This window comes from Bufo bufo, chromosome 5 (assembly GCF_905171765.1).
Source record: "Bufo bufo chromosome 5, aBufBuf1.1, whole genome shotgun sequence".
NCBI lineage: Eukaryota > Metazoa > Chordata > Amphibia > Anura > Bufonidae > Bufo > Bufo bufo.
In genome coordinates, this window is record NC_053393.1 from 333,490,380 (window position 1) to 333,504,005 (window position 13,626).

Sequence of the window (13,626 nt, forward strand, 5' to 3'; positions counted from 1 at the left end):
TCCAATAGAACTCCCATGCTACCACTTTCAGTCATATTACAAATCTGTACAATAATCTTTCTTTATGTATGTCTGTACCATATTTTATCATTGAGTCTATTGTTTATAGAATTCTTCTTCCATGTATAGAGTTCACTCTTTATAATGGTAGGGAAGCTACTATGTTGTGAGTGCTCCATATATACTCTACTTTGTTACAAAATAAGAGTATGCTTTTATTAACCTTTTTTCTTCAGGGTATTTAAAGGCCACAAACACCTTGGGGGGGGATTTTTATGACTGCATTTTACTAATTTTAGGCAATTTTTATTTTTTTTAAATTGGGCTATATTAAAAAGTTTCCGCAGTTTTTGGCCTACACTGATTTAAGCCATATTCTTATCAGTTTGATAAGTATTTTTGCTATGAGTGTTTATTAGCTGTCAGGAAGGGTTATAAATGTAGCAGTTAGAACAGTAACATGGCAGCTTAGTGTGAAACTGAAAGTAAAATATTCTTCAGCTAGTCTGAAAATTAACCCTGTAGGACAAAAACTGTTGAACATTTTTAACAAAAACCAATTTAATTTTTTTTTTTTTTTTTATAAAAAAAAATGATTAAAAAACTATTAGAAAATGTCCTCAAAGATGTTCATAGTCTTTTAGGGATTTTATGTTATTTTGTTTTATTGCAGAATAGAGTTATAACACTTATTGTTTATCTTAAAGGGGTTCTACACTTTAACATTTTTCTGTTTCATTCACTCTCCCCTGCCATGCCCTGCAACTTACTAATTTACTTCTTGTTCCGATCTCATCTCTGACCGCCGATGTAGAGAGCGGTCACGTGACTCTCCTCATCCAGGAAGTATTTATGTAGCTGACATCACGACTAGCTATCCCGGCATGCCTCTCTCCAAGGCAGTGGATACAAGTCGTGACGTTTCAAAGCGATGGGAGGGCCGGACGTCTGCATAGAAGGAATCGGAACCTTCTGCGCCTGCGCTCTTTTTACTGTCCATCGGGCGTTCTGCATGTAAAGCAGATTCGCCAAACACTACCTCTAATCAAGGGAGAGCAAATAATGTTCTGCATTTTCATCATATTCACTGCCTGATGATTCAGCAGTGAATATGATGAAAGTGCAGAACATTATTTGCTGTCCCTTGATTAGAGGTAGTGTTTGGCGAATCTGCTAGAGGTAGTGAGTGACAAACAACTACAGTTTCTAAGCTTTCTGAGATCTTTATTCCTTCTAAATTTAGTCAGCCTACACAATAAATATTAAAAGGTATGTCCTACAATACATTAATATTTCAGCTACATTTACATGGTGGATAAAATAGTATATGTATATATATATATAAAATATATTTGCACTCTATAAGGTATATATATATATATATATATATATATATATACAGACACTGTGTATGTGTGTGTATATATATATACTCTATATGGAGTGTGTGTGTGTGTATATGTATATATATTTATATACATACATAGAGTGTGTGTGTGTATATATATATATATATATATATATACTATATATAGTGTAAATCTATATATATATATATATATATATATATAACAACACTGTGCAGCACTGCGGTTTATATGTGTAAACGTGGACTGCCAGCGGCGATCCACCTCAGAAAAATCTAGAAACATAAAAAATTCCGCAGCACATCCAGGGTGTAAAATCAAAGTAGTTTCTTTTATTCACCAGACAGCAACGTTTCGGTCCGCTTGCTTGGACCTTGCTCTTTAATGCTTGAGAAAGGTCCCAGCAAGCAGACCGAAACGTCGCTGTCTGTTGAATAAAAGAAACTACTTTGATTTTACGCCCTGGATGTGCCATGGAATTTTTTATGTTTATATATATATATGTACTCAGTGTATGTGTGTATGTGTGTATATATATATATATATATATATTTATATTTATACTGTGTGTGTGTGTATATATAAAAAAAAAAAAAATATGAAAAAACCCCGGCCCCATAGAAATGAATGGTGATGCGTGAAAATCGCAATCATCCATAAACAAGTGCGGATGCGGTGCGATTTTCACGCATTGTTGCTAAGGAGACAAGGGATGAGTTACCCAGGACCCCATTTACTTTATTTTTTTCCATTATAACATGGTTATAATGAAAAATAATAGCGTTCTTTAATTTAGAATGCTCAGTAAAATTCAATTGTGGGGTTAAAAAAATAAATAAAAATTTAACTCACCTCATCCAGTGGCGTTGCTAGGGCTGGTGTCACCCGGTGCGGTAGAAAATGGTGTCACCCCTTCCCCCCCCCCTCCTCCCCAAAGCAATTTTTTTTGCCATATATGGGGGCTATGGTGGTGCTACTGCCATAGGGGGCATCCGTTTGCTCAGCAGACCTCCCCTAGCAGTCAGAGCCTGGTCTGGGGAAGGGCACTTCCAGATTATTTTCTGTCCGCCACCACAAAACAATGGTGCTTATAGAACAGACTACACAGTGTAGCGGTATACTGTATATCGTGGGGCACAGTGTATGCTATATGTGTATAACAAACATATTTCACATAAAAACTTACAATTACTTGGCTTGGCCCTTGGGGATCTCGGACACCACTTCAACACTTTGGCCGGGGGCTCGGCGGAGCTGATGTTGTGTTTTATCCTAATGAGAAAGATTTCATAATAAGGATTCGAAGAAGGGGCAGAGGGATAGCAGAGCAGGGAGAGGCTGGTTCTGCTACTAGGGGGTCATACCATGGGGGAGTAATAAAGCCCACCATAATGCCCCCCCCTAGTAGAAATAATTCTCCTTTTAATGTGACAGTGCAAAAAATACCCCCTTGTAATGCCCCCAGTTGAGCTAATGTCCCCATAGTGCCCCCATAATGTCCCAGTATAAAATACCCCTATATAGTGCCCCCAGTAAATTCCCCCATAGTGCTCCTCTCCCCCCTTCCTGCTAGTGCCCCCCATAATGTACCAGTATAAAATGTCCCATATATAGTGCCCCAGTAGATGCCCTCAGTGTCCGGCCTCTGATAGGCTGCCGGCCTAGTGTCCCCCATAATGCCCCCCAATAATGTGCCAGTAAGTGTCCCCATAGATGCCCCCCATCATGTGCCAGTATCAAGTGCCTCTCTCCTCCCCCCCACATGTCCCAGTATCATAGTGCCATCTACCCCCCCAATGTGCCAGTATCAAGTGCCTCTCTCCTCCCTCCCACATGTCACAGTATCATAGTGCCATGAAATCTCCCCACCAAAAAGTGCCAGTATCAAGTGCCTCCCCCATGTCCCAGTATCATAGTGCCATCTCCCCTACCCCCCAAAAGTGCCAGTATCAAGTGCCTCTCTCCCCCCAATGTCCCAGTATCATAGTGCCATGCCACCCCCCCCCCCAAAAGTGCCAGTATCAAGTGCCTCCCCCCCATGTCCCAGTATCATAGTGCCATTCCATCCCCCCCAAAAGTGCCAGTATCAAGTGCCTCTCTCCCCCGTGTCCCAGTATCATAGTGCCATGCCATCTCCCCCCCATGTGCCAGTATGAGGTGCCAACCCCCCTCCCCCCATGTGCCTCCCGCTCCCCCCATGGCAGTAACAGTCGGGTATTAAAAAAATAAATAAACACTTATACTTACCTCCATGTCAGCGATAAAATGCAGCCTCTTCCTGTATGTCCATATATGGAGTCAGTGCTTGTGTATTCTAATTTAGCCTGTATTTCAGAAAAGTTTATGCTGGGATTTAAACCCACAACCTTCTGGATCAGAGGCAAAGCACTTAACCACACAGCCATAAGAGCAGCCTTGCTACTGCCTGAAAAAATATGAGACTTCTACTGTTATAGCTGGCTAAGTGTACATCTATACACATGACAGCTGCCCCAACACACCCAGCTCTGCTAATACACATGACAGCTGCACCAGCACACTCAGCTCTACTATATCTCTATATATGACAGCTGCCCCAGCAAACCCAGCTCTGCTACATCTATACACATGACAGATGCCCAAACACACCCAGCTCTGCTACATCTATACACATGACAGCTGCCCCAACACACCCAGCACTGCTATATCTCTATATGACAGCTGTCCCAGCACACTCAGCTCTGCTATATCTCTATATATGATAGATATAGCAGAGCTGGATGTGCTGGGGCACCTATCATATATAGAGATATAGCAGAGCTGAGTGTGCTGGGACAGCTGTCATATAGAGATATAGCAGTGCTGAGTGTGCTAATGCAGCTGTCATGTGTATTAGATGTAGCAGAGCTGGGTGTGCTGGGGCACCTAATACACATGACAGCTGCACCAGCACACTCAGCTCTGGTGAATGCGGTGACGTCAGCCCAGGTCCTGCTATATGAAGATAGAAGATTTATATCTTCATTTAGCAGGACCTGCGCTGACGTCACCGCGTTCACCACATGGTGAGCGTGATGATGTCATCAAAGATCCTTATCCAGCCAGGTCCTGCAAGAAGAAGAAAGAAGACAAGTGGATGAGGTGAGTTAAATTTTATTTTTATTTTTTAACCCCACAATTGAATTTTACTGAGCATTCTGAATTAAAGAACGCTATTATTTTTCATTATAACCATTTTATAATGGAAAATAATAAAATAAAAAGAACATCGATCCAAAGCCCGTACTTCAGTGAAAAAGTTTGGGTCTGGGTACCATATTCAGGTTTTCCTCACATGTGTGAAAAATGCATTGCACTCGCGTGGAAACAAACTGAACAACGGCACACAATCGCACTCAAAACTGACTGCAATTGCGTGCCTACTCGTACGATTTTCCCTGAATGTACCTGCATCGCATTCAGCCCTCACCTGCGACGCCCGTCTGAAAGGGGCCTAAAAAATCACCACATTCACTTCCCATATGCGAAAAGGCAAGCTCAGATGTGAAATCTGTCTAATTAATAGAGTCCAACTGTGTGTAATTCATTCTCATTTTGACTACCGTAGTTTATTGGTGACCAAAATGCATGGGGACCATCCATGCGGTTGCTGTCTGTGGACTTGGGTTCATTCATTTGAATGGTTCCCGCAATCTACATCCGACGGTTCCGCAACACAAAAGAGTAGTGCATGCACTTATTTTTTTTTCATGATGGCATAGACTGAAAACCCACGGAAGCACTGTATTACTCCCGTGGGCTTTTGTTCTGTGCCATTGCACAGCAACATATATTCCAGATGGTGGATCCATTCAAATTGATGGCTCCGCAGCATTTTACATGGACAGGCCCGTATACTGTGTATCCACACATCCAATTTTTACACAAGTATGCAGTCAATGTTTAAAGGTGTTCTGCATTTTTTTTTTAAACTGATGATCTATCCTCTGGATAGATCATCAGCATCTGATCGGCAGGGGTTCGACACCCGGGACCCCCGCCGATCAGCTGTTTGAGAAGGTAGCGGCGCTGGCAGTAGCGCCGCGGCCTTCTCACTGTTTACCGGGAAGGTTAAGCCACACCCCAAAGGGGGTGTGGTTGTGGTGCGTGGCTTAACACGGGGTGTGAAGTTGCTGTCATACTGTGGCTCCCCAGGAATATTAAAGCCCCCATTAGCAACCCCAGTAATAGTAATGCAGCCAGTAAGAGTAATGCCCCATTAGTGCCACCCATTAAGACTAATGCCCCCATTAGTGACCCCCAGTTATAGTAATGTAGCCCTCATCCCCCGGGAACCGTCACTTGGGGCCAGCACACTGACTGTAGAGTACAAATAAATATAATTAAAAGAACTGGATCGCACATCCTCAATACTATACTTTTATCTAACTGCTTCTCAGCATAATTAACATCGCTTCTCAGCGTAATTTATCATATACCTACACCTATGCTGCATGCTATACATGAGGGATTGGTATACAATATACCTGTTCACATGGTGAAAGTATGTGATGGGGTTGGTCCCACACCTGTTCACATGGTGCAGTACTGTACGGCGGCCATTGTTGCTCGTGTGCTGTCCCGGTGGGTTGGTGGGACCCAGTGCCATGGTGGCTTTGTAAGACAGCGGGGGCGCTGTTTGACCGCTGGGTCCCGCTGCCTGCTGGGGTGGTGCTGTTGCGTCGGTTGTCGCAGTGCAGTGCTGCGCCAAATTTAGAATAGGGTCCATTCGAAGAGGCAACTTTGTCGCGGTGAGTGGGCCCATGCTTTTTGATCAAATTATATACTAATGCCTCATGTACAGCATGCAGCATAGGTGTAGGTATACGATAAATTACGCTGAAAAGCGATGTTAATTATGCTGAGAAGCAGTTAGATAAAAGTATAGTATTGAGGATGTGCGATCCGGTTCTTTTTCTCATATTTTATATGTACTGACTGTAGAGTGTTGTGTGAGAGTCCGGCATCTTTCCTGGGCCCGGTAACGGAGACCGGTGGAGAGGGGAGGTGATAGGAAAGGAGCGCAGTAGAAGAGCCATAGACGGGAGGAGCGCAGGCCCGCGGCTCGTCTTATTGTTATACGGCCTGATCTGGGAATGAGAGCGGCTCAGTCCTGGCGCGTCCGCCATGCTGTGGGGCGAGGGTTTGCTGCTCTCCTTCAGCAGCTTCTTTGTGCTCCTGCTCCTGACCACCCACAGCCCCCAGCTCTCTGGCTTCCAATCCATCATGTCCGGCGGCCTCGTCATCTTCAGGTTCAAGCCGGTCCCAGAGTGCCGGCCGCTCACAGCTCGCCGCCGCTTAATCACCACCAGCTGTCAGGACCGTGAGCGAGCAAGTCATTAATCCTGTGCCCGGGTCTGAGAAAGGCTTATACCCGGGTACAGGATTACAAACCCGGACAGTCCAGGTCACTCCCGTATGGGTGGCAACCCTAAGGGCCAGTGACTTCACGACTAGTATCAATGGCCTGGGCGCGGCTAGGCTCTGTTCACTTGAATGGAGCTTAGCCGCACCCAGGCCAGTTGATCCAAGTTTTGACGTTACTGTGCCTGCGGTAAACAGTGAGAAGAGTGCCGCGACCTTCTCAAACAGCTGATCATAAGGGTCCTGGGTGTCGGACACCCGCCGATCAGATGCTGATGATCTATCCAGAGGATAGATCATCATAAAAAAAAAAAATGCAGAATAAGAAATCGAGGTTGTGTTCACATTTCCTATAAATTTGAAGTTCCATGCATAGTTAAAAAAAGGGAAGCATATACAACTTAAATCCTTTTTTTGGACCTAAAGTGTCCCTGAAACTGTATGGAGCCGTAAAAATCATGTTGAGATCCCATATAGCATCCATGGTGCGTTGATTTTTCACTAAAGACAGATAGGAAAATGATTTTTAAATAAATTTCCAGCTTAACAACGTCAATGGATTATGGATGACACATTGAGGGTAAAAACGGACATACAGATCACATATGGATCCTTCACGGACATTTACACAAATTAAAAATTATAAAAAGACGTAATACGGGCATGGAAATGAAAACAAGGTCTAAGTATAGCAGTTCTTTGAAGGCCTAAGAGGTTTGTTAGAGAACATTATCGTTTAAAAAGCATCATGAAAATCAAAGAACACACCAGACAGGTCAGGTATAGTTGTAGTGAACCGTAAATCAGGGTTAGGTTTTTATAAATTATCGAAAGCTCTGAACATTTCGTGGAGAACTGTTTAATCCATCCAGAAAATGGAAGGAGTATGGCACAACAGCAAACCTACCAAGATGGCCATCCAACAAACCTGACAGCCTGTACAACCAGTTGTAAATTATTTAGAAAAACAATACTAAAAAAGGCAACCTTGATTGTGTGAATTAGATTTATTTTTTCAACTTTTTGCTTCTAGGTCTATCTATTCCGACCATATTTCGGAAAATTAGGTAAGCAACAAAATCAAGCATAATATATACAAACGCAGGAACCCCTGTCTTCTAGCAGAAGGTAAATCTGTTCAATAGCTCACATTAGTAAGCTAAGTATTAAAAATAATATTTGCAAGAAATTTTTATATATTTTTTGTAATTTTACATTTAGAATGCCTTCCTGTATTGTACAGGATTGTACATCTAGCAGCTATAAAAATGATCCAAATATTAGCCTTTATGTCTTCCCGAGTCAGCAACACAAAATACGCAAATGGCTTATACAGACTGGACAATTTGAACATAATCTTGATTCTATGGTCCAAAATGTTCAATATGGCAAAGTAAATGACGTTTACAGAATGTGCTCGTTACACTTTACAATACAAGACTATATTTATACTGAAGAAAGACGTCGTCTTAAGGCAGACACTTTTCCAACTGTTTTCAACCGATTGAAAATTACTCAATTGCACAGTAATAAAGAACAACTCAGTTCGGGGACAGGTGAAGCAAACCCTAATCCCTGCAGTACAACTGTGACAACAACAACCTGTACTGTATCATATGCGGCTTGTTCCACCATTATGACCACAACTACTTCAACAGCGAATTATACCTCAACCAGAAGTAGGCTAACGTCTTCTGGACAAATATTACACAGTCTGGTTGAGCCTGTTCTTCTGCCACCCCCAAAAAAAATTAAAACTCATCACATTTCAAAAATTACGGGGACAACAGACAGCATTGGGTCAAACAACAGCCAGTGTACCAAGACAAATTCATTAGCACAAACTCTACAAAACCAGGCTTCCTCTTCCAACACTTTAAAATTTTGTCTCACAAAACCACCTCCATATGTTTTCATTAAAAAAGTGGATAAAGGGATAAACACGGACCACTTTATAAATAAAAAAAAACTTTGCGGTTAATACAGACCACCATAGAAACAAGAAAAATATTCAAACACAGACATTGATCCAAAAAAAACACTGCAAAGTTCAGTGTAATTTGGCACCAGTGATTGACCATGAAGCTACAGTTTCAATTATAGAGCCTGAAAACTGGCCTTGGGAAGCATCATCGCATTTGAAAGAAGATGATGATCGCAGGACATCGTCAAAATTTTCAAGAAAGCAGGAGTATACCGAGAAGGAGATTGATTTCAGAGATAGAGAAGACTTTCCTAATTTTTACACCGGTGACGATAAAATCGCTACTTCTACACCTTTTAAAGATAAAAAGTGTAATTCTCAACCTTACTGTTTTTTGAAGGAACATGATTACACATATTTTTCTGGGTTAGATGAAGGATCATATGATTGTGTACCACAAAACGAGCAAGGTATTCCATTATCACCAATAGAGCAAAGCATTTGCCCCTTATCACCTGTGCCTGACAGCAATGGCGTACCAGACAGTGTAGACACTTATTTTGATCCCTCGTTTTTTTCATTTGAGAACACGGGGGCCACACTTACAGATCCCAGTGATGACAACTTTTATATTTACAAATGCCATGATGATCCTGATGACAGTGTATTTACCTCTTCCGAAGACGAAATTGAAAATAAAAACAATTTTGTGGATTTAAACACTGATTGCTCAAATCATGCCATAGAGGAATAATTTGTCGTATTCGAATGTGAATTACGGAAATTATTAAAGATGGTGAAGTGTCAGTCAAAAAAAATTTGTCAATGCAACCTTGTGGCGTTCAAGAAGCGTTATACTGGCAGTATGATTTCTGTAGAAGTAAAATGTTCTAATGGACATGAAATAAAACTTTGGAATTCACAACCGAAACATAAAAAGCAACCATTGGGGAACGTTTTAATAGCATCTGCTGTCCTGGACTGAGCTTTCAGAAGACTAGACTATTCTTTGATATTTTGAAGCTTCGATGTATTGGCCAAACGACATTTTTCAAAAATCAAAGGAAATATTTGTTTCCTGCAATTGATATACAATGGAAAAAAGAACAAACTGCAGTCCTAGAGGAGTTGAAAAATAAAAAATAGTGTTTGATAGGGGGTGGGCAGTGTGATTCGCCAGGGTATTCTGCTAAATACTGCATCTATACCCTGATGGATTATGAATCAAAGCAAATAGTTTCTTTTTCTGTAGAACAAATTGTTCCTCCACTCACGGCAGTGTCTCTTGAAAAATTTGCATTTGAAAAAAATGTGGAGTATTTGATTAACAGTGGAGTTGATATCAACATAATGGCCCATAGATAGGCACATTTCAATTCGTAAAATAATGTGAGACAAATATAAATCAATTAAGCACCAATTTGATGTGTGGCACATGGCAAAGTGTATTGGAAATAAGGTGCTGGCTGCCTAAAAAAAAAAGGAAAGTACAATTTTGGCAAATTGGATACAACCAATTAAAAACCACCTATGGTGGTGTTCGCGAACCTGCGATGGGGATTGAGAGCAACTAGTAACAAAATGGAAATCATTACTGCACCATGTTGTGAATGTACATGAGTGGTGTAGTCCCGACTCCTACAACTCATGTCTACATCCTCCAATAGTACCACCAAGTGACGAAGATACAAAATGGTTTTTCCCAAAATCTCCTACCTTTAATACCCTTCAGGCCATTGTTGAGAACAAAAACTTTATTCTACAAAAACAACTGAACTACTTTTATCACACTGGTGAACTTGAAACTTACCATAGTGTATGCCTCAAGTACCGCCCCAACCGCATTCATTTTTTTTATGATGGGATGTTGGCACGTTCACAACTGGCAGCCTTAGATCACAATCACAATGTTAAAAGATCTCTTGCAGTGATAAAAAAATCTGTAAGTACAGGTGACCCATCGACTTGAGTTTTCAAAGGCAAGAAAATTGTGGGTCATTAAAGCTCTATATGCGCCAACAAGTCAAGAATTTATGAGCAAAATAAATGAAGAAGTGATGAGAATAATTTGTGAAGAAACTGTCCCAACATGGAGGTCAGCTAGACTGGACCTCCCAGCAAATATTGCATCCGTGTCTAAACCAAACAAAAAAGAAATGGTAAGGCAACATGAAACTCAATTTTAAATTTAGTTCATGGCGTTCTGAATTTTTTTTTTATACTACTATTGAAGAATTTATTTGTTTCTCCAGTATTAATGTTATTGTTTACCTTATCAAATTGACAGAAATGTTTGGCAATATTAAAGTTAAACTACAGTGTACTTTATTAGTAATCTTTACATTTCATTTGCAAAATGAAATAATTCAATCACAGCCATAACTTTAAAATCTTTATTTTGTAAGTTTATCAAAAAAGTTTTAAAAAAAAGACAACAGGGAATAAAAACGGTTTTGTATTTATTTGCTGTGAACCTGTCATGCTGATACTCCAATTTTAGAACTCTTAGAAATTGAGATGAATTTGCAGGTCACCAGTTGCGTAATCTGAGTACCATCTGAATCCGGTATAGTTCCCCTCGTGATCTGGGTACAATTCTCTTATCTTAGACACCACACAAGAAGGCACAGGAATGCGGTGACCCTTTCCAAGAAACCCATAAACTTGGTTGGTAAACTTGCGATAGCATGCCCATCTCAGACACCTTGAATAAATAAGAAAATAATTATTGTCTTATACTGATTGACATGTTTACACTTACCTTCACTTATATATGGCTGAACGTTAAAGGGGCTTGTAGTATTGATGAGCTATCATCAGGATAGGTCATCAATTTCAGATCAGCGAGTGTACAACACCTGTCAACCATAACGATCAGCTGTATGAAGGGAAGGCGCACACAGTGTGCACGTGCCATATCCTGTCTCTCTTCCTGCCCGCTGCTGCTATGTCTATAGCAAATCAGCAGTAGAAAGGAAGAAAGAACGGAGACGGCATGTGTGTGGTATTTATCCTATAATCAATACAACATTTTGTCTTACCTGTTTTCAATTCTTTCAAATTCTTGTTGGGTCATTCGGGTGCTGGCTTTAAGAATCTCAATTAAAAAATCTCTCGAATGAATCCTACTTTGAAATCCTTCATGCTGTATTACACAGTGTAGACCTTCTCTCATACAATCCATTGATCTAAATTCATGGCAGAAAATGCTTTCCTCCAAGGAACTCATTTGCTTGCAATTTCCACACTGACACCACTGGGTTCCCTTTAATCTCCCTTCAGTGTCTTCAAGTTGGCGTGGTCTGTCTTCGTCTGGACTCCACTGAGGGTCATTCATAAAGCACCAAGGGTTTAGGCGGTTTTCCTCGGATACCATACTTTTTAGTCTATCCAGGAGATCTTGGAAACCCTAAAGAATAATACAGAGAGAATAGATAAAACGGAAAAGGGCATCTTTAGTCAAATCTATGCTTATGAAACATGGATGACATGTTGCTTGTCCTCTGTTCAATGAAAGGCCTCTGTGTTATTCCACATTTCACATGTGGCTGAATTTATGAGAAAAGTAATATTTCATAAATTTTATAATGACCATCTATAAACAAAAGGTGCACAAGAAATTCATATCGGTAGGCAACTTCCCTCTTCAATTAGACCCAGTGTTGCTATACACTTTGGGGGTCAAGTAATTTGTTGATATAGATGAGTCTATACAGGTAGATTGACACATATTACTTAAAAATTAAAAAATGGCACATATGAACCAGGCAATAAGGCTGCTTTCAAATCAGAGTTCGCCTTTCCTTTCTTCTGCTCCTCGAATGCTGCTCCTCTGCTCCAACAGATAGATTCAGCACATAACTGAGCCAAATAGAGCCTACAGAGCCCTCAGACTGTAATGGTATCTGTTAGGTTTCTGCTCAGGCCAATATTTTTTAAGTGGAGACAAAAGTCCAGAATGCACTAAGTTTGTCTCAACTATAAAAAAAACTTACCTTGAACTGAAACCTAATGGGATACCATTACAGTCTGTCGGGTCTGTAGGCTCTATTTGGCTCAGTTATGTGCTGAATCCATCTGTTCTTGTGCTCCATTCGAGGGGCAGAAGAAAGGAAAGGCGAACGCTGATTTGAAAGCAGCCGAAGGGCTTGTTCACATCACCGTTATGCATTCCGTTTTGGCTTTACGTTATAACAAAGGTTATAATGGAAAATAATACATAAGACGGAAATCAAACCAATATACTAAGAGCATTATCCTAAAAGTAAATGTAATGTGGTCTCTGCATCAAATTGTTTTAGAGGCATTTCTTAAAAATGTATCATAATTCGATTTTAATATATTATTAACTTTGATTTGTGATTTATTTTTTTTGCTTAATCTAAAATTCCACTCACTTAACATTCCATTCCATTCCATTCCCTTAACATACACAAGTAATGTAAGTCAACATTTATATCTCACAGGACAATAGTGTTAAGGTTCTATTAGATAGGTATTTTTTTCATTACTGTGTGGCAAGTAATAATTTAGCAAGTCGTTTGCATTCAAAAGACGTTCAATTACGTGAAGCAATTATCATTAAATATTTTTTGCTGTTTGCTTCTTATCGTGATCTTTGCTCATTCCCCATTAGAGCATTTACGCTTCTAATGACTGGCAGATTTCTGATTAGATGAGAGGATGTGGTAGCAAATAATGATAATCTTTCAGTTTGACATATTTGTCCAATCCATGGAAAATGAATGATTTATTGCTCAAATTTTAATGATTATACAAAAATTCTAACGATAATCGCTATGTCTAAGGTTATATTTGACTGTGTCAAAATCTGCTGCATATCCCTTGAAAGAAACTGCTGCATGGATTTTCATTTTGAATGCTGCGGTCTCGCTCTCACTCCATTAAATGTAGCTAGACTGTTTGCAGGTTCCCACTACAGGTTTCTAAGGT

General features: G+C 40.3%; 1 protein-coding gene across 1 annotated transcript; it reads right to left on the reverse strand.

Annotated features, from left to right (window-relative positions):
* Positions 1 to 11,178: 11,178 nt before the first annotated feature.
* Positions 11,179 to 12,049, reverse strand: LOC121002512 (P2X purinoceptor 7-like). The gene is made up of 2 exons (XM_040433964.1): positions 11,715 to 12,049; positions 11,179 to 11,377 (listed from the first exon to the last, which is right to left on the reverse strand). Exons 1-2 carry the CDS (start codon positions 12,047 to 12,049, stop codon positions 11,179 to 11,181), a joined length of 534 nt encoding a protein of 177 aa, XP_040289898.1.
* Between the last annotated feature and the right edge of the window lie 1,577 nt (positions 12,050 to 13,626).